At 43.6% G+C, this 22,545-nt stretch overlaps 1 protein-coding gene across 2 annotated transcripts in view; it reads left to right on the forward strand.

Moving 5' to 3' along the window:
- The window catches only part of PRKCE (protein kinase C epsilon), a 495,965-nt gene that overhangs the window by 160,426 nt on the left and 312,994 nt on the right, over positions 1–22,545 (forward strand). For both annotated transcript variants that reach the window (XM_030557687.1, XM_030557688.1), the window contains exon 2: positions 1,376–1,439. In XM_030557687.1, coding sequence (XP_030413547.1) covers positions 1,376–1,439 — 64 coding nt within the window. The remainder of the gene's footprint in view (positions 1–1,375; positions 1,440–22,545) is intronic.

Below are 22,545 nucleotides of genomic sequence, written 5' to 3' on the forward strand. Positions count from 1 at the left end.
CAGTCTGACGTAACAATAAACTTCCAGACAAATGTTAACGGTAATGAAGTTGTGTGCATTGATTCCCTGTATTCTGAAACCAGAATTCATCTGTATCTGTTCAGAAACTGAATTGGTTATAAGTGTACTTTTCTCATTGCATACCTGGCCTTAGTGTAAGTTACAGCCAAGAGTTATTTGATATCACTTCCTTTTAAAATGATTTTTCAGTCCTTGGGAGAAGTAGTTAAAATGCATGTGAGAGAGTTGACAAAGCTTCAGAGGTGAACGTAACTTTCAGGACTTACCAGTATTGCCGGAGTCCTGAGGGGGGCTTGGTCTCATCCAGAAGAGGCGTGGCCTCAAGCAGAAGAGGTGGGGCCTCTCAAGATTTAAAGGCCGTGGGGCACCGGCTGTGGCTGGGAGCCCCAGGGCCTTTAAATCAACCAGGGGCTCCCAGCTGAAGAGATAGCTGGGAGCCCCAGGTCTCAGGGGCAAATTAAAGGGCTCGGGGTTCCGGCCACCACGGGGAACCCCGAGCTTTGCGGGGCTGGGGCCGGAATTTAAAGGGACCAGAGCTCCTGCCACTGTGGGGAGCCCCGAGCCCTTTAAATCCCGGCCCCAGCCCGGCTGCCGGAGCCGTGGCTGGGATTTAAAGGGCTCTGGGCTGCCCACAGCCGCAGGGAGCCCCGAGCCCTTTAAATCCAGGCCCCAGCCTGGCTGCCGGAGCTGCGGCCGAGAGTTAAAGGGCTCGGGGCTGCCCACAGCTGCGGGCAGCCCAGAGCCCCTTAAATCCCCACTGTGGAAGCCGATGCGGTCCAGCACGGCGTACTGGCTCTTGCTGGTATGCCGTACCGGACCGGACCGGCTTACTTTCACCTCTGCAAAGCTTATTACTGTACTAAAGTAGCTTACTGGATGTATAAAATGAAGCAGGACTGATCCTGCAGGGTGTGGAGGCCCCTTGACTGCAGTGGGAGTTGAGGTTGCTTAGCACCTCATACAGGTGCTTAGCTCTTTGCGGGGTCAGGTTTAGTGAGAGCATAATACTTGCTCTGTGAACAGTGACATGCCTTAGGGTAGGGATTGCCAAACTTTTCAGGGTCACCCCCCCCCCTACCCCTGTCTGTGCACTCCCCACCCCCAAGCCAGGGCTGGGAGCACAGGGCCAGGAGCGAGTACCGCAGCTGGAGGCGGGGCTGGGTGGCACTCCCTCCCTGCCACATGTAGGGGCTGGCCTGGGCCACACCAGACCCCCCCGAACATTATGCGCCCCACCATTTGCGGACCTCTCCCTTTGGGTTTAAGAATCAGTGAAAACTTTTTATTAATGGTGCACACAGGAGCTCTTTAAGGGAGCACCAGTCTAAATGTTTTATTCTCTTCTCAATTACAGATTGACTTGGAGCCAGAAGGAAGAGTATATGTCATCATAGATCTTTCAGGATCATCAGGTGAAGGTAAGACCTTTCAATATTTTATCTTGTTCCTCCCATGAATGGTGCTTTTTAAAAATCATGCAAATGTTGTTGAGGAAAACAGTGTATTGCAGTATTACTTACCTAATCTGCACAAGCTCATGTTAAAAAGAAAATGTTATCTTAATGAAGTATGTGTTGTTGTACCTCTAAGGAATAGCAGTCCATATTAGTCCTGGAATTATAGACAGACAACAATAAAAAAATGAATAAGATAGTAACCAAGATGCAGTAGCTTAGAGCTGTTTAATATACCTGGAATTTATTTCCAAGTACTTATTTGTCTGGTTTTGGGAAAAAATATGCTATAAACCTGACACTCACTGTTAAATTTGTAGAAATAGATGTTATACACATCGTGTTTCATCATACTAAATTATTAGTATTTTCTCCACTAAAGTATTCCCTTTCCAAGCAAAGTGCATAAGCAAAATATTTTCATAATAGAAGAGTAGTGGTTTGTATTTGGTAATACAGCACTTGCATATTGGCTTGGGGAAAACCCCAGAAATCAGGAAGATGAGTATTCCATGGCAATTAAAGGTACTCCTCAGCAACTGTTTTTGCTAGGGATACTGCCAGCGGCTTCAGTGGGGGCAGGATCGGGTCATATATGGTATGAAACTAATTTACAACAGTCCAAACAATTAAGAGTCCCAAAGCTCTTCTGTGTATCGCCTCAAACATGCTCTTTATCAAGATTTTAGCTGCTGAAGTGTATTTGGTGGCATGGGGTCTTTTTTCATGAGTCAGTTTAACCTGTGTTCTTTTGAATAGTTACGTGTAATGCATCCTATCTAAACAGTGTCTGTTGGGTCAGATTACTCAATGCAAGTTCATGAGGGCCCTGGCAGGAGGAGAAATGCGGAACAGGAGTAAGCTACAGTTGTTTTGCCTGGATCACTTAAGAGATCAACAGAAGAATGTTTTGCATGTGTCATTTTGGTGTTCAAAAAGGAATAATTGCTGTCCATGGGTAATTGCTAGAAGTTGCAGAAGCACATACTGTGCTTTTGTCTTATTTTTAAAAAAAATGTATTGTTTACAGCTGTTCTTACACGCCTGTGGCCACATAGGGCATTCTTCACACCCTTCATTCTTACATATAAACTGCACACATGATGCTTTAATAACAAACACATGCCTCCTAAACAATTCTCACTCGTGCCTCGAAAAGTTGTAAGACAATCTGCTTTGTTGTTTTACTCTCATAGATTGATTAGCCAGTGTCTGCAATATGTGGAACAAATTTCATGTTAGTACAAATAGCCATATTTTTTTCTTCTTTTTAATTGCTGTGTCAAGTTTAGAGCTCATAGAAGTAAGGATCTAACAGTCCATCATGGTGTGTACAGATGTTCTTCAAAGCTTCCATTTGCAGTTCATCAATAAGATCTTAATTCTGACTAGCAACAACCTCGCTATTTCAATCTTTTATCACACACTCCAAGTGGTGCCGAATTGCCATTGGATTTTGGTTTTCTTTTTTATATGAATGGATGTCCCTAGGCTCTTTAAACCTTTAGGGAAAAAGAAAATCCTTTTGGAGAGGTGCACAGAATATAATAGAGATGAATATAATACAATCCTATAGCAAAAATAATTTTACAAAGTTTATCATTTTTTGTGAAATTCTATTATCTTTAAACGATCCTACAGAATTACATAAGTATATACATTTCTTGTATAGACTTTAAAATAAAGCTGTCAAGAGATTAAAAAAATTAATCACGATTAATCATGCTGGTAAGCAATAATAGAATACCATTTATTTAAATATTTTTTGGACGTTTTCTACATTTTCAAATACATTGATTTCAATTACAACACAGAATACAAAGTGCACAGTGCTCACTTTATATTTATTTTTATTACGAATATTTGCGCTGTAAAAAACAAAAGAAAGAGTATTTTTCAGTTCACCTAATACAAGTACTGTAGTGCAATCTCTTTATCATGAAAGTTGAACTTAGAAATATAGAATTATGTACAAAAAACCCTGCATTCAAAAATAAAATAATGTAAAACTGTAGAGCTACAAGTCCAACCAGTCCTACTTCCTGTTCAGCCAATCACTCAAACAAACAAGTTTGTTTACATTTGCAGAAGATAATGCTGCCTGCTTCTTGTTTACAAAGTCACCTGAAAGTGAGATCAGGTGTTTGTGTGGCACTGTTGTAGCTGGCATCGCAAGATATTTACATGCTAGATGCGCTAAAAATTCATATGTACCTTCATGCTTCAACCGCTATTCCAGAGGACATGCGTCCATGCTGATGACGGGTTCTGCTTCATAACGATCCAAAGCAGTGCAGACCAGCGCATGTTCATTTTCATCATCTGAGTCAGATGTCACTAGCAGAAGGTTGAAAGTCTTTTTTTGGTGGTTTGGGTTCTGTAGTTTCTGCATCAGACTGTTGCTCTTTTAAGACTTCTGAAAGCATGTTCCACACCTCATCCCTCTCAGATTTTTGAAGGCACTTCAGAGCCTTAAATCTTGGGTTGAGTGCTGTAACAATCTTTAGAAATCTCACATTGGTACCTTCTTTGTGTTTTGTCAAATCTGCAGTGAAAGTGTTCTTAAAATGAACATGTGCTGAGTCATCATTCGAGACTACTATAATGTGAAATGTATGGCAGAATGCGGGTAAAATAGAGCAGGAAACGTACAGTTTTTCCCCCAAGGCGTTCAGTCACAAAATTAATTAATGCATTTTTTTTAATGAGTGTCAACAGCATGAAAGGATGTCCTCTGGAAAGATGGCCGAAGTGCAAATACACATATGACTCTTTAGTGCGTCTGGCACGTAAATATCTTGCGACGCCAGCTACAACAGTACCATGCGAATGCCTGTTCTCACTTTCAAGTGACGTATCTGAGAAGTGGGCAGAATTATCTGTCTGGCAATTAATAAGTGGGCAGCATTATCGCCTGCAAATGTAAACAAACTTGTTTCTCTTAGCAATTGGCTGAGCAAGAAGTGGGACTGAGTGGACTTGTTGGCACTAAAGTTATACATTGTTTTGTTTTTGAGTGCAGTTATATAACAAAAAACCCCTACATTTGTAAGTTGCATTTTCATGATAAAGAGGTTGCACTACAATACTTGTGTGAAGTGAATTGAGAAATACTATTTCTTTTGTTTATCATTTTTAGAGTGCAAATATTTGTAATAAAAATAATATAAAGTGAGCACTCTACACTTCGTATTCTGTGTTGTAATTAAAATCAAAATGTAGAAAAACATAAAAAATATTTAATACATTTCAATTGGTATTCTATTCTTTAACAGTGCGATTAATCATGGTTAATTTTTTAAATCATCATTAATTATTTTGAGTTAATCGCGTGAAATTAACTGCAATTAATTGACAGCCCTACTATAAAATGATTCTAGAAAGTTATAGAAAGGTTGTGGATTTTTCCATAGGCAAATTATACACAGACCTATAGTACTGGTCAGACATCTCATAGTAGTGATCAGGCAATGTTATGGGCTATTACAGTAGAATACTGTCATATACACCTCTACCCCAATATAATGCTGTCCTTGGGAGCCAAAAAATCTTACCGTGTTATAGGGGAAACCATGTTATAGCGAACTTGCTTTGATCCGCTGGAGTGTGCAGCCTTACCCCCCCCTCACCCCCCAATCACTGCTTTACCACGTTATATCCGAATTCATGTTATATCAGGTCGCGTTATATCGAGGTAGAGGTGTATTTTGAAAGGAATGAGACTAGCAAACTGGATCTTATTTGTAACCAGAAACCTTGGTTTTCAACTCCAGTCCCTGGAGATGAAAGGCTTGTGCATTATAACCCATTACACCACCAAGACTCCTTTTCCTAAACATCATCTTTAGTTCCGTCTGGACCCACAAAAATCTAATTATCCTGCAAAGTGAATTCCAATCATTAACTTGTTTTTCCCCCATATGCTTCTTGCTTTGGTATGGCACAGTACCGGTAACAGTCAATCTTGTGGTCCTGGCAATTTCCATAACACCACTCTGCCTCACCCACAACAAAATCAAGGAATTTACGGGCTTCAATCACTCCTTCCCCCTTTGTGGATAGAGGAGTTGAAAACAGGGCAGGTCCCTAGCCGAGGCCATGAGAAGGAGTTTTGGCCTCTTCTCCACTGTTGCCATTCGACGTTGTAGAGGTCCATCTATAGATAGAAACTTCATATCAGGAGTCAGGGATGAGGCTGTCATTGGGAGAAGTGCTGGGGCAAGGGACTGTGTGCGCTGGCATTGCTACTTGGATTCCTCGCCTATTCCAGAGACAAGCTGGGAATCTACATAAAAGTTAATACAGCCAGAGGTTTTATTGACTCTTTTGTATGCCCCCTTTCTGCATTGAGACACATCTTTTAGAGCAGGGAAGTTCTGCCAGTGCCGCTCCACCAGAGAAGTGTTGAAGAAGGCATTTGGACTCACCTCCAGTTAATCTCAGAGTTTTACTGCAGGTTTTGAGGTATTCAGTGTTTTTTTCCTTAAAGCCCCATCTCCCGGAATCATGTTGTTGTCTGAGAATCTTTGCTTTCATTTAAAAAAAAATATCTAGACCTCATAGTTGCAGAAAAAAGCTTGAAATTATGAGCCCTAACGCCTCAGAAATCAGGAGGCAAATACAAAGATTCCCAAATTTATAGATAATTTGTTACAATCTTATGATTTTTAAGATAATCATGTTGTCTAGGGCCTGCTCATAAGTTCTGAACATTTGAGGTCAACAGTGCTGCTCCTGAGACTTGCAGCTTTTGGCATCTGAACCATATATCCATTCTGCACTGGAGCGGGTGTGGGGAGCGGGAGAAGCAGAGAACAAACTCTGCCCTTGATGAAATGAATTGTTGCAAATTGCAGTGGGAGCAATCTGGACCGAAGAGTTTAGGATAAAATGCTGAGTTGACACTACATTGTGGCACAGAGGACTATATTTTCAAAGGCTTATGTCTGTTTAGTAGCAAAATTTGTACATTGTTCTTTCAAAACCAGTCCTCCACTTAGGTCTGCAAAATGCATAGCTGGGCACCTAAATGCCACTTGCATATGCAAGTGGTTGTGTTTGTACCATTCTGTATTTAGTGCATACACAAATTTGGAGGGTTAAAAGTTTTTTTAGATGTCATTTTGGCTCATGGCATGGAACATCAAGTCTTTTTCCACATAGTTACTAAATACATGTGGGCTATTTATAATACAGGTATCAGTGTGTGAAGATATTACATTTTATAGTGTTGGGCCCTGATTCTGCAAAGATTTATGCATGTGCTTAAACACACCATGAGTAGTCCCATTAAAGACAATAGGACAGGACTACTCACAGTGTGTGTGCGCGTAAGTCTTTGCAAGATTGGGTTACAAGTATATTAAGCCCTTCTCGGGTTCAGTGTATAAAACATACAAAAGAAATAGAGAGGCTGAATCTCTTTTATCAACTGGCCTGCAAATGACAAAGCCCTCTTTGGAGATTAAGGCAGTGCCAGAAAGGATTCCCTGATCTAGATTTTTCCATATAAACTTTAATAACGCATAGGAGTCAAATAAAAAGATTTAAAACACTTTTGCATGCCAGTTGTAGTTCAGATTGTCTTATCTTGGAGCTCAGAACAACAAGGGCCTGTTTCAGTTCAGGTGTAAGCAGAGTTGCACCTTGCTTGCACTCACTCTGAATTTGACGCAGGGGCTGTACTGGCAGTGCTGACACACTGGAGTTAGAAAAGCATTAGTGGGACTGGTTATGTTGAGTGAACCTTACAACCTTCAAAGAACTTGCTTAGAAGTGGCTTGTATTTGATATTAAAAGTGCTTTCGAGGGATTTTCCTCTGCCCATATGTCTTTTCTACTTCTCTCGTCCCTCATTTGTTCTAGGGATCTTAGAGAAGATACATGCATAAGATTAAGGGCCTCCGTTCTAATTGCAAATTCATTATGTTTTTGAGTGGTAAGGCATATTCTCAGGTTACAGCTTTGTCTTGAAAGCGTTGCCAAGTAGAACAAGAGAGCCTTGGCAGCAGTTCTGATCTAATACACTAACCCCTGCATTTGCAAAGAATTACACAGGGTTTTAGGAAAACATTTGCTGTTATTGGAAGTCATCTTTACCACTTTTAAAATGTAAGGGGAAAGGCCTGTTGCCGGTAAATAAAAAATGGCCAGCTTCTATGTGACGCGATACTCTTCCCTCCTTCCCCTCTCCCCCCCCTCCCCGATCTAAGCACTAATTGGCTGCTGTGAGCAATAAAGTGAAGTACCTGAAAGAGAGAAAAGTACTCTGTAAGGCAGAAGGATGAATTATGTAATAGTTCATATCGTGTCATAGATAAAGGTACAGGCATGAATCCTGCAACTCTTAACTTGTGGGAATAGCTTTTACTCACCGACTTCAATGAGACTGCTTATGTGATTAGGGAGTGGGCCTTACAGGCTTGGAATTAATTTCATTCCCTTGGAGAGAAACTTCAAACCAGGTAATAAAAGAACTTGCCAGACAGTTCATTACATTCAGAGGCCCAAAATCTGCCCTCTCATGTGCTCACCTTGTATTGGTTCTCCATTTTTCCATGAAATCAAGAGAACTTGACATGTTCAAAGTCAAAATCATAGAAATGTAGGACTGGAAGGGACCTCAGTAGGTTATCTAGTCCAGACCCCTGCACTGAGACAGGACTAAGTATTATCTAGACCATCCCTGACACGTATTTGTTCAACTTGCTCTTCAAAATCTCCAACTCCAATGATGGAGATTCCACAACCTCCCTAGGCAATTTGTTCCAGTGCTTAACTACTCTGACAGTTAAGAAGTTTTTCCTAATGTCCAACCTAAACTGCCCTTGCTGCAATTTAAGCCCATCACTTCTTGTCCTGTCCTCAGTAGATAAGAGAACATTTCATCATCCTGCTCTTTGTAACAACCTTTTGTGTACTTGAAAACCTGTTATCATGTCCCCCTTCAGTTTTCTGTTCTCCAGCCTAACCAGATCTAATTTTTTCAATATTTCCTCATTGTTTGTGTTTTCCAGAATTTTAATATCTTTGTTGCTCTCTTATGGATTTTCTCCAACTTGTCCACATCTTTCCCTAAGAACCCCAACTGAGACCTTATAAGTGTTGAATAGACTAGAAGAATTACTTCTTGTGTACAACACTCCCGCTAATGTATCCCAGAGTGCTGTTTGCTTTTAACAGTATTACATGGCTGACTTATAATTAGATTGTGATCTACTAATAACCGCCAGATCCTTTTTCTGCAGTACTCCTTTGTAGGCAGTCATTTCCTAGTTGGTATTTGTGCAATAGATTATTTCTTCCTAAGTGTAGTATTTTGTATCTGACCTTATTGAATTTCATCCTATTTATTTAAGATCATTTCTCCAGTTTGTTCAGATCATTTTGAATTCTGATCCTGTTCTCCAATGCTCTTGCAACCCCTCCTAACTTGGTATCATCCACAAACTTTGGAAGTGTACTCTCTATGGCATTCTCCAAATCATTTATGAAGATATTAAACCAGACCCAGGAGAGGTCCCTGTGGAACCCTAATCAATATGCCCTTTCATCTTGACCATGAGCCACTGATAATTATTCTGAGTACAGTTTTCCAACTGGTTGGGCATCCCTCTTATAGTAGTTTCATCTCCGGCTGAAGAGACTGAAATCCCTGAGAGTCTGAAGAATTAATACAATGATGGTAGTGGAAACTTCCTAAAGCAGAGAAATATTTGTACATATTGAAGTGTCAAGTCAGAAGTTGCAGTACTATTGTAGCTTAGCATGAAAGATGTATGGACAAAAAACAAGTACAGCAAAAGTGTTCTGTAAACAACTAATAGACATTCAAGTTCAAAATGTGTTGTCATTGTTACTGCTCCAGGATGCTTTATTTTAATGCTGCATGGCACATTAGTGTCTCCTTTATTAATTGAATATCCAGTAAAGGAATAAATATGAAAAATAAACTCATTGAAAGAAAAGACTTACAACAGACCTATGTTTGTAAGGAGTCACCAGCAAGAAGTCAGCAGGAAGAATTTTCCTAATACTCTTCCCATATTTTTTGTTGTATTGCACCTAGTTCTAGCATGGCTTCTTGGTATATATCATGCCAATGTCTAACAAGAAGAACGCTCATGTTAACTGTTGTGTATGTGCATGCACTATAGATGACTTTCGGCCAGAATAGCTTGTGTTACAACCTTTAACTCCTGCTAATGTTCATCATTAACGGGGTCAGTGGCAAACAGAGAAGGATATTTCCATTCATTCTTTCTATTCTGTTGAAGGGAAGAATCTTTTGAGATAAGGTATCTTATTCTTTTATTTCCTTGAGGCTGGCTGTTGTCCAAAGTCATACTGATTTTCCATATTAACCTGGTTTGACTGCAGTGTAGAGTTTATTTCTCGAGCGAAGTACACCTATCAGGGTGGTTAAGCACTGGAATAAATTGCATAGGAAGGTTGTGGAATCTCCATCATTGGAAATTTTTAAGAGCAGGTTAGACAAACACCTGTCAGGGATGTTCTAGATAATACTTAGTGCTGCCATGAGTGCAGGAGACTGGACTAGATGACCTCTTAAGGTCCCTTCCAGTTCTATGATTCTATGAGTCCATGACATCCATTGATTATTTCATTGAGCTATTACAGTGGGGTTTTTGATCTACCTCTTGTGCTTATAAAACTTGTGGCTGAGTTTTTTAACATTAGAAATGAGATATAAGAGCTCCAGTATTGTCTCCCTGACTCTCTTGAACCAATTTCAGAGCTGCAATGAAAGTTTAAAACTTTCATCCAAGAATTCATGATAACACAGTGAGACAAGGTGGGTGAGTCAGTTTATAAACTATCATAACAAATGATCATAGAATGGGATAAGAGACGCACTTTGGCCAAACAATGGTTAAATCCCTGTTCATCAAAGTAGACTTTATATGGCTTTAAAGGGAAGACTGACCTATTTTTAAGTAGTTTTTGCTTTTTATTTGCTACAGCTTTTCTCTTCCACGTCCTTGCCATGTAAATTACACCAATGTACAGATAGGCATGGTGGCTTGCACCACTATGTGACTTTTACACCACCGTTTTGGCATGTGGGCCAGACTATAGAATGATTCCGAGAACAGACTTGAGGGGACACCCAGTTATTTTTCTGACTGTATCATTATGAATGGCTTATAATAGCATTCTAAATAAGAACTATCCACAACCCCCTTTCTTTGCATTATGCACAGTAAGTTGTGATGATTAATTATCATCATCAGATGCCTGAGTTCATATTAGGTAATTGCCTTTTCACACAATCACACACAAGATTAAGATTACATTTCAGAGTAGGCAGTTTAAATTCCAATAAAATATCACATCTCACATTGTAAGTGGTGAGTATCAGCAAAAGCTGGTATGGTTCAAGAACACAAACCATGTAGTCATGAAAGCCATTTAATTTCAGTGTTCAAATTCAGCTGTTTTTCAAACTTCGTTTTCACAGGCTGAAATGTGATGAATAACAATAAAACCTGCTATGGCTACCTATAATGGGAGGTCATGGCAGTATTTCTACAAATGAAGGTTTATTACCTGACCACTTGATCTCACTCTGTATTGGAAGCTCCAGCCCAGGAGTCTATAAAAATGCAAACCAAGGACGGGAAGAGCAAAAGAGTACTTGTTGTGACACCAGTCACATTTCATGCTTGCAAATCCAGTATGCCAGATACTCTCAGAGCTTATTCCTGCTCTGTAAATTCAGTGGCATCCACAAAATAAAGCCTGCTTGGGTACATATCCAGGCAACTGGCCAATGTCACTGGTGCACAGGGATCTCAGAGCCTAACCTGAACAGTGCTATGACCCCTGAGCACCAGTCTGAAATGCCACTGATTCACTTTTGGCCGTGTTGGGCCTTCCCTTGTCCTGTCAAGACAGAGGGAATGTGAGGCCAAACCTGAGTGGTGATGTGACCCCCGTGCTCTGGGCTGCAATGCCACTCACTCAGTTTTGGCCTCGCCATCAAGATGGAGGGCTGTTGAGACCAAACTTGTGTGGTCAGTGGGGTGGCCAGCACTGCTCCTTCTTGTTATTGCCAGGGGGCTGCCCGCTGCAGCAGAGCTCCTCCCCGGGATCCTGCCTAGCACTGTCCTGTTTCTTGCAGCCCATGTCACCTCTCAGGGATGGGGAGTGATGCCGTACCTGGTGGGCTGTGCTGGAATTTGGGGGCTGAAATTAGCATGGACTCAGTGGGCCAGTAACTGGGGCCAGCAGCTGCAGCAGGCATGGCTCTACAGAGATTGAGGGTGTGTACGATGGGAAAAATTTCTGGAGTTGCCCCGGCCTCACATCAGGGCAGAAGAAGATACCCTCTACAGGGAGTGGCAAAGATGCTATATCTGTGCCCTACTCACTTTCAATGGCTGTTTGTACACATCATTGGGGGTGTTATTTAGGGAGTCTGCGCTGGAGCGTCCTGCATAGGAACTCATCCCGTAGCTCTGGTCTACACTACGAGTTTAGGCCAAATTTAGGAGCGTTAGATTGATTTAACCCTGCACCCGTCCACACGACAAAGCCATTTTTGTCGACTTAAAGGGCTCTTAAAATTAATTTCTGTACTCCTCCCCAGCGAGGAGATTAGCGCTGAAATCAATCCTGCTGGGTCGAATTTGGGGTAGTGTAGACGCAATTCAACGGTATTGGCCTCTGGGAGCTGTCCCAGATGGCTCCACTGTGACTGCGCCGGATAGCACTCTCAACTCAGATGCACTGGCCAGGTACACAGGAAAAGCTCTGCAAACTTTTGAATTTCATTTCCTGTTTGGCCAGTGTGGTGAGCTCATCAGCACAGGTGACCATGGAGTCCCAGAATCGCAAAAGAGCTCCAGCATGGACTGAATGGGAGGTACTGCATCTGATCGCTGTATGGGGAGACAAATCCGTGCTATCTGAACTCAGTTCCAAAAGATGAAATGCCAGACCATTTGAAAAAATCTCAAAGGGCATGAAGAACAGAGGTTATAACAGGGACCTGCAGCAGTGCCGCATGAAACCTACCAAAGAACCAGACAGGCAAACGGCCGCTCCGGGTCAGAGCCCCAGACATGCCACTTCTATGATGAGCTGTATGCCATTCTAGGGGGTGCCCCTACAACGACCCCACCCCTATGCTTCCCTCCTCTCCTACCCCTCCTGGGCTACCTTGGCAGTTATCCCCCCATTTGTGTAAAGAATTAATAAAGATTGCATGAATTTGAAACAGCAATGACTTTATTGCCTCTGCAAGCAGAGATCAAACGGGGGAGAGGAGGGCGGTTGGTTTACAGGGAAGTAGAGTAAACCAAGGGGACGGGTTTTCATCAAGGAGAAACAAACAGAACTTTCACACTGTAGCCTGGCCAGTCATGAAACTGGTTTTCAAAGCTTCTCTGATGCACAGTGCGCCCTGCTGTGCTCTTCTAACCACCCTGGTGTGTGGCTGCGTGTAATCAGTAGCCAGGCAATTTGCCTCAACCTCCCACCTCTCCATAAACGTCTCCCCTTTACTCTCACACATATTGTAGGACACACAGCAAGCAGTAATAACGATGGGCATATTGGTTTCCCTGAGGTGTAAATGAGTCAGTAAACTGCGCCAGCAAGCGTTTAAATTTCCAAGTGCACATTCTACCACCATTCTACACTTGCTTAGTCTATAGTTGAACTACTCCTTACTACTTTCCAGGCTTCATGAGCCATGGGAGCAAGGGGTAGGCTGGGGTAGGTGTGACTGCGCAGTGCTGCCGACTGGGAGAGCAGCATGAGGCAGAAGCCTCCAGCTCACATAATATTCCAGGCAGGACTGAATCTCCATTAGATGAATCTTGAAGAAGAGAATGACCTGGAATCATTCCCATTTTTGTCCAGGCGCTCCCGACCGACCTCACCAAGGCCGGCCAGAAGTACCCATGTCTGCCAGGCTACCCTGACCAACCTAACGAAGGTCAGCCAGGAGCACCCACGGGACGATGATGACGGATAGCAATCGTATTGTACCGTCTGCCATCCACAAGGCAAGACAAGGGATGCTGCTGTGTAGCACTGCAGTACCGCGTCTGCCAGCAGCACCCAGGAGACATACGGTGACAGTGAGCTGAGCAGGCTCTGTGCTTGCCATGGTATGTCGTCTGCATGGGTAACCCAGGAAAAAAGGCGAGAAATGATTTTTTGCTGTTGTTTCACAGAGGGAGGGAGGGGTGCTTGACGACATGTACCCAGAACTACCCGCGACAATGTTTTTGCCGCATCAGGCATTGGGAGCTCAACCCAGAATTCCAATGGGCAGCGGAGACTGTGGGAACTGTGGGATAGCTACCACAGTGCAATGCTCTGAAAGTTGAGGCTAGTCTCGGTACTGTGGATGCACACCGCCGACTTAATGTGCTTAGTGGGGACACACACAATCGACTGTATCAAATTGATTTCTAAAAATTCGACTTCTATTAAATCGACCTAATTTTGTAGTGTAGACGTGCCCTTAGTGTTCAGAATTGTGCCTAAATGAGGAGACTTATCAAAATCTTGTGATCTGTGACTGTCTCTCCAGATCAGTGGTGGTTTGTATTAACATATCTGTTCCCTTGAAATTCTTCAGGCTGGCATTGCATTGTGCTTCATAGACAAATGCTTGCTACTGTGATTAGAGAATGGAGGTGGGCTGCAAAAGAATGCTGGCACTAAGTCTGAATTTCCAGAACATGGTTGCTGATTAGATATCTTGCAACTAGATAGAGGGTTAGTGTGGAGGGCTGGGGTGCGGAGGGAAAAAGCTGTCATGATAATTCATAGACCAGCTCTACTTTTTCTAGCAGGATTTCTCAATTTCTCAACAACTATAAATTACAGACAAAGAAATAAACCATGCTTTATTCCATCTGTATAGCTCTCCCACCAAGATAGAACTTTAACACCATCCCCCGCAACCTGTCTTGTCAGTGGCATCTTTCATTTAGATGAAGACCTGTCTCAGGCCGATCTCTCCTTAGCTGCTGGTGTTTCATTGTGGCTAACAGCAGCTGTTTGGCTCCAATCAGTAGAGTGGGATTTTAGAATAGAAATTTTTTACTCCCTCTCTAGGTACAGCTTCCTTCATTTTACTAGTTCTCCCTGTGATGAAGGACCCGTTAGGGAGATTCTGCCACTTGTAGCTCAAGTACAAAGCTGATTCTGTAACACTAGTAATATACAACAAACTGTCCAATTCTTATAGTGGACACATGAACTGGAAGAACCACAAAGTCCATTAATAGTTTCACTGCATAGTCCCCCTGACTCTTTTCTTTCATAACCCAAGGTGTCTTGGGTCATCTGCCTGTGACATCTAGTGTGTGGAATCCTAATCTTCCTGTACATTGTAGTGTAGTGTGTTGGCTGTCATCCTTCCCCGTTCAGGCTCGGAGGGAGGCCACTCCGCATCACTAAGTCACTGCAGTCAAAGCCAATTAGCAGGGGGATTAGGAGATCACAAGCCTGTAGCTCTGGCGCTTTGTGAGGAGCCTAGCCACAATCAATATTTATCCTAGCCTCCCATGTAGGACAGACAGCATATATAGTCGGGTTAATCACAATTAACCAACTTCTTTTTTAGTAATATGAGACAATCTGTCTCTCTTGTGGTATCTAAGGTTTTTGCAGGTGGGAGCAAGATAAAAATGCAAGAAACAATATGGGAGTGTGTGGTGTTACCAGATTTGCCCATTACTTTGGGGTATGCTCATTTATTTGGGTTACTCTTATGGAGAAGGGGATTCTGTAATTCTATCAATGTACTGCTTGTTTCACTTGTGTTTTCATATGGAGCTCTACTTCTCCCTGCTGCAAGTCCTCTCCCAATAGAGCTATCCTGCAGGACCTAGGTTCCCCAGGGCTGGGTTTCTCCAGCCCCAGAACCGGATGAGCACACACCCACCCACACGTACATTAACAGGGCAAGTACGAGCAGGCCGGGTCAATCAGCACTGTCAAGCTGACCCCTTATATGTCTCTGGACTCACTGGGCTGGATAAAGCAGCACTTTCAAGCTGACTTTCCTTATATGTCCCTGGGCTTCATGGACTGGGTCAAGCAGCACTTTCGAACTGTCACCCTTATGCGTCCCAGATTCAGAATGTCCCTATCCCCACTCTCACAACACAATTGTACTGGCAGTAACCTACTTGATGAGCAAACCTCACAGTATTTTGGGCGCTGCAGGGATCTTTAGCTTAGGTAAAAGAAGCGTTGCTGTAGAGTGAATGGGGGAAGCTAAAAACACAGAAGAGAAAAGTTCATCAAGAGAGAGAGAAGCAACCAACTTAACCATAAAAGTTATTTATTGAATAATAGTGATAACTACACAAGGAGGACTAGACCAACATAACATACATTATTAATGGTTACTACCTAAGGTAGAAAGGAAAACAGAGAGAGACGGGGGGGGGGGTTTCACCCACCCCATGAGGCTTGAACTGATCGGGGTACCCAGGTGATGCTGGTAGCTCATGGTCTTGAGGGCTGAAGACAGGCAGAGCCCCCAGCACGATCAGCCGGGAGAAGATGGAGTTCCAGTGGAACTGATGCCTAGTTTGGATCTAAGCATCAGAACCCTGACTAGAGGGTGAGTAGGGATTTTTGTAGAGAAAATACAGTTGTTCAAGGGAGAACACTAGATTTGTTTATAAGTAAGATGATGACTCAAGGGTTTTCTTTAGACCAGACAATAGGAGCTGATCACTCTTGGCTATGGGTGGTGTTTTCTTCCAGGGAGCTCACAATGCAACTATGCTGCTTCACTATTTGGATATCAATTAAGGATTCATTACTATCATTGGTCTGATAATTGCTGAGCTGGGTGTGTGCAGACATAGGTTCATTCGCATCTGGAGCAGAGATTCCCGTGATGCAGTGCTTCCCTGCTTTTTCTGGTCCCAGAATTCAGTGTGTTTCTCTGTTCTCCATTCTGTATGTAAATTGAGATGTGTTCCTGTCCCATCTTTCATGCAGATGAGGCTAGGGGAGTTGTCTCTGCTCTCCATTCTGTATGCTAATGGAGATGTCTTAATCTTGTCACCCTTGTCAGGAGGGGTCTAGGTGTGTCTCCCAACAGCCTTTACTGCCCTCTACAAGGTTTTTCCTCTGATGAGTTTTGGTTTAAGCAGAGGATGGAGACTGGATACTACACCCTGGTTCCCCAAGAACACAGAGGTGTCTGGTATCAGTGGGAGTGAGAGTGGGTATTGCAGGATGGGATGGGAGCAGGATTAAAAAATAATCCCATGAAGAGCTCTAGCCCCCGCACTCCAAGTCCCTCTCCAGATGTAGGTCAATATTCAGCCAGAAGAATGGCCCCATACTTAGACACACCTTTCACCCCCACGTCCCCTCAGTTGCCATGATCAGAACTCAGCCTCAGGTCAGGGTATAGCCCTGACACTTTTGTTTGTAATTAAACTGATTTGAAGGTAGGATGGAATTGTTTTCAATTTTCTTTCTTTAGGCTCCTGTGCTGCCAGTCCCTTGTTTTTGCAGGATAACAGCAAACATTAGTTGGCTCACAAATTTCAAATATAAGTAGAATTGTTGTTTTCAGGAGCCATTTCACAGTTTATCAAGTGTGAGAAGAGATTTTCCCCTTTGGAGCCAAGCTGAGCAAAATGGGCAGAGTATTCATTTCCCTTGCTCCTTTCATCAGAATCAGAAAACTAGTGTCTCTCCAAGCTAAAACAGATTGAAGTTATAAAAAATAGATGTGTCAGTTATTGCAATGGCAATATACAAAAACCTGTAGGAGCACACTTCAACCTCCCTGGCCACACTGTAGCAGACCTTAAGGTGGCCACCCTGCAGCAAAAAAACTTCAGGACCAGACTTCAAAGAGAAACTGCTGAGCTTCAGTTCATCTGCAAATTTGACACCATCAGCTCAGGATTAAACAAAGACTGTGAATGGCTTGCCAACTACAAAACCAGTTTCTCCTCCCTTGGCTTTCACACCTCAACTGCTAGAACAGGGCCTCATCCTCCCTGATTGAACTAACCTCGTTATCTCTAGCTTGCTTGCATATATATACCTGCCCCTGGAAATTTCCACTACATGCATTTGATGAAGTGGGTATTCACCCACGAAAGTTCATGCTCCAAAACGTCTGTTAGTCTATAAGATGCCACAGGATTCTTTGCTGCTTTTAGTTGGGGACACTTATCTCAAAAATGAAAGTTCTTCAGTCTTGCTTTTTCTCCTCTGTGCTTTCAAGCCTTGACCTATGTTATGACCATCTGCACAGCTGTGTAAGAAACCTGCACCATCCAAACCCCATCACTCATCTCCCTAGTTTGACTAGGGAACTGTTTTTCCTTTTGAATATCAGTTTTAATGTTGACCAAAGAGTAATTCCTTGCAATATTTAGACTGCTGGACAGTCACTTGTTCTAAGATGGAAACGTTGTACAAAGTTCCATCATAATCAAGGACTCTTTCCTTTGATCTGAAGTACTAAGAAGAATATTTAGAAGTTCAGGCTCTAAACTACAGTAACACACTTATGTTCTCTTCAGAGCAGCATTCTGGGTTACATTTGGCCCTATGAGACTTGTTTGTTCTCCAGTGTAACTGGGTGTTGGTTAGTGTGTAGATAATCGTTGCAGGAAAAACTGAGTCTGTGATTGAAGAGCAGGCATTTTAACACAGGCATAAATAGCTGAAGAGGGAGGAGGATCAAAGGTGGAGCTAAGAAATAGTCATGCATACTCCTATATCGCTTTTGTCTGTTCGTTTTTCAGTCAGCACTGTCAACGCTAGACAGGTTGGCTTTGGTAACTGACAAACTCCTTTAGTTAGGAGGACAAATCTTCAGTACTAAGGGCCACATCTTTAGTATATGGTATAAGATGAGGGTGTCCAGTATGACCTTTTGTGCTTACAAGCCCCTTCCCAGCAAAGAGGCACTCCATAGGGTGTTTATAGATATTTTGATTTTTATATGGTGAATTCTTTAGTAACAAGCATCTCTTTGTAGATTTACAGCCCTCCCTTGGATCATATCCAGTTAGTTGATGGAACATCTGGAAAGCATTGTATGTTTGTAATAGGCCCTTACCATATAAAACTGGCCAAGCTTTTCAGGCACAGATCAGTGACCTTTCCTTGGCAAGCTCTTAGCTATTTGCCAAAACACATGTCAAAGAGAGCAAATCATTGATAGAGAATTTAGTTTAAATAGATTTTTGTAGGACTGCAAGACTCTACTTTTTTGAGAAGGTACTAGTAATTTGAGGTAGGAAAAGCTGTGAAATTGTATACATAACATATTTCAAGTAAAATCTCTCTCTTTTGCCACTCTTTGTGCAATATATGCCCTGATTTTCACATGCTTTGAAAGGAAATTATGCAAAGGCTGCATTCTGCCTTTGGAGTAGCCATATTTATATGAGAAGGAAAGAAGAAAACTAGGAACCTCTCATTTACTCACCCAGTTTTGGGAACTGTTGATGGAAACAGACCACTAGATGTTTCACCTTTAAATTTAGAGAAGACTATGAACTGTAAAAAAATGAGATATGTTTTAGAAATGTAAAATCTTCTGGGTACATGTAAGAGTGGGTGGCTAGCCTTCCCCATCAGTCTTGGAAGGAGGCCACACCTCCTGGCTCTCAGGTCCTTAGCAAGGCAAAGGTTATTGGGGAATTAGCAGTCTCTAGGTAAGGCCAAGCAGCAAGTAGTCCAGGGCTCAGGCCTCAGGCAGAGTGGAGCACCAATCAGTCTCTGGGCTTTGGCCCTCAGGCAGGGTGGGGCAACAACCAGTCTGTGGGCTCAGGCCCTCAGGCAGGGCGGGACATGAAACAGACAGTCTGACAACCTGGCTCTGGCAGATAGGTTGACCAGATAGCAAGTGTGAAAAATCGGGATGGGCGATGCGGGGTAATAGGTGCCTAAAGAAGAAAAATCCTCAGATATCGGGACTATCCCTATAAAATCAGGACATCTGGTCACCCTACTGGCAGATGAAAGACAAAGAGTATGTCTACATCTACAATTTTGCAACACTGGTTGTTACAGCTGTATTAGTACAGCTATATAGGGCCAGCGCTGCAGAGTGGCCACACTTACAGCAACCAGCGCTGCAAGTGGTGTTAGATGTGGCCACGCTGCAGCGCTGTTGCACACCGCGGGGAAGGAGACCTGCTTGGGGGGGGGGTCAGGGAACGCCAGAGCACACCGCGGGGCTGGATACCTGCTTGGAGGGGGGGTTGGGGAACGCCAGAGCACACCGCGGGGCTGGATACCTGCTTGGAGGGGGGGTCGGGGAACGCCAGAGCACACCGCGGGGAAGGAGACTTGCTTGGGGGGGGGGTCGGGGAACGTCAGAGCACACCGCGGGGAAGGAGACCTGCTTGGAGGGGGGGGGGGGTCAGGGAACGCCAGAGCACACCGCGGGGAAGGAGACCTGCTTGGAGGGGGGGTCGGGGAACACCAGAGCACACCGCGGGGAAGGAGACCTGCTTGGAGGGCAGTGGAGTTTGCTTAATTACCAGAGAGGCTTCCTCAGGTATGCTGGGATACCTGCTTATTCCACGGAGGTCAACAAAAACGCTGGTTAGTGTCTACACCTGATGACCAGCGCTGGTGATCCAACGCTGGATCCTCTACACCCGAGGCACGACCGGGTGTACGGCCAGCGCTGCAAACAGGGAGTTGCAGCGCTGGTAATGCCCTGCAGGTGTGTATACATCCTAAGTTGCAGCGCTGTAACCCCCTCACCAGCGCTGCAACTTTGTAGTGTAGACAAGGCCAAACACAGGTCCTCTTGGCCTAAGGTGGGGTTGCTGCCCGCTGCAAGGCTGTAGAGGGACCCAAGCCCACCCTACTCCACAAGGTCCCAGCCCAGGGTCCTAACAGTGGTGGATGGTTCTGCCACTTGGTGAGCGGGGATCTGGCCGAAAGATGCCGACCAGTCTTCTGGCCACACAACCAGACTATAGTCTAGTGTCCCTGGGCTACTTCCTATGACCTTCTTGCTCTGTGCCTCGGTGTCCTCCATCTTCCCAGCATGCTCGGTGTCAGTCCCAGAAGCTCCTCGGCACCCTAGTCAGCTGGCAGCTCTGCTAGCTCTGGTAAGTTCTCAGCACTGCAGGGTCCTCTTTGGGTTCCAGCTCCAGCAGTGGGTAGGAGGTGTCTGTCCCCTCTGGTGGCTCCAGCCCACCTGTGCTGCAGGGCCCACCTTTTATATTTCCTGTCCTGCCCCTCTGCTTCCAATGAGGCCAGTGTGGGTGTCCTGGCTATGCCCACCAGGGGATGGGCAGGGGTTTCTCTCTGCTAGTCTTGGGGAGAGGCCACGCCCCCAGGCTACAGTACAGTTAAATAATGTTCAATACTGGATACATTAAGCAGAATTTAATCCAAAGTGCATACTGTGCCACAGTATATTATCAGAAAATAACATTATTAATATTTTGACTGTAGTTATGTGTTTAAAATCCTTGTATTCTTACTATACTTCTAATCATCTTTTTGAGCTACAGTAGAATTCATTTAATCGACTCTCTGATAAATGGCTCATCTTTTTAACTGGTATTATTGCCAGGACACAGCTCAGTATGGTATATTTTCAATTACTGAACAATGGATAAATGACTCACAACCTGTGTTGTCTGCAAGCTTATTCCTAGCTTTTTACTGGTGTGCATGCTGCCATTATACATCTGCATCTTGCTGTTCATTTCATGTTCTTGAGCTGGTAAACAATCAGCATTCCCTTAACAGTTTCTGAGAATGTTTCAATACTTGTTCTATGCTTATTTTTAAGTTGATTCATAAGATTAACATGAATATACACTTTCACAACTCTCTTAAACTTCTGTTAACAATGCTGTTAATTGATATTTTTTGTTTTCAGCTGCCCTTCTGAGCTTTTCAGTCCACATTTGAGAATTGTTTTTGGCCCTGCATCTGCTTACACCCTCTGAAGAACAGAATGAGAATAGAGTCAGATTCATAAGCTATGCTGAGGGCAGTAAATATTTGGTTTATGAAATTCAAATTACATTAAGGTCCCAGTGCTTCTCCTGTTGAAGTTATCACAAACCTCATTAGGAACAGAATTGTATATTAAGGCCATGTCTACACCACAAAGTTAAGTCAACTTTATGTAAGTCATCATCGAGCCTCCAATTTAAGCAAGTTGATCTTACATGTCCACGCTACACTCATTGAGTTGGCGGAGTGCGTCCTCACTAGCAGGGCTTGCATCTATGCACGGAGCACTGCACTGTGGGTAGCTATCCCACAGTGCACGTAGCTGAGTAGAATTTTGGGTTTGGTTTGCAATGCCTTATGGGACCAAAACATTGGCACAGGTGATTATGGGAACATGGTGTTAGCCTCCCATGATGCACTTACCTCTCACCCTCCTGAAATCAATGGCAAACAAACCAAGCCTTTTGTGCAAGCCTGAGTTACCCTCGCGGACACCACAGTATGATAAGCATGGACCCCACTCAGCTGTACACCATTGTTGTGAACATTAAAAACACCTCACGCCTTATCCTGCAATATTTATGCAGCCAATACAGGAGCTGATGTGTGAAACAATGTGATGCCATGCAAGCAACCCTGCTGGAAGACATAAAGTGGAGCAATTCACAGTTGCTGGCGACAGTCATGCATCACCTTGACAGGGTTGAGCGCTGTTTCTGAGCTCAGGAAACAAGCACTGACTGGGTGGAACCACATTGTTATGCAACTATGGGATGACGAGCAGTAGCTGCAGAACTTTTGAATGCATAAGGCCACATTCCAGGAACTGTATGCTAAGCTTTCCCCAACCCTGAAGTGCATCAATACTAAAATGAGAGCTGCTCTGACAGTGGAGAAGTGAGTGGCAATAGCTCTGTTGAAGCTTGCAATGCCAGATTGCTACCAGTCAGTGAGGCATCAATTTGAAGTGGGTAGATCTATTGTGGGATCTGTTGTGATCCAAGTCTGCAGGGCCGTTAACAGACTTCTGCTAAGAAGGGTAGTGATTCTGGGCAACATGCAAGACATAGTGGATGGTTTTGCCATCCTGGGGTTCCCT

This window comes from Gopherus evgoodei, chromosome 3, assembly GCF_007399415.2.
Source record: "Gopherus evgoodei ecotype Sinaloan lineage chromosome 3, rGopEvg1_v1.p, whole genome shotgun sequence".
Classification (NCBI taxonomy): Eukaryota; Metazoa; Chordata; order Testudines; family Testudinidae; genus Gopherus; species Gopherus evgoodei.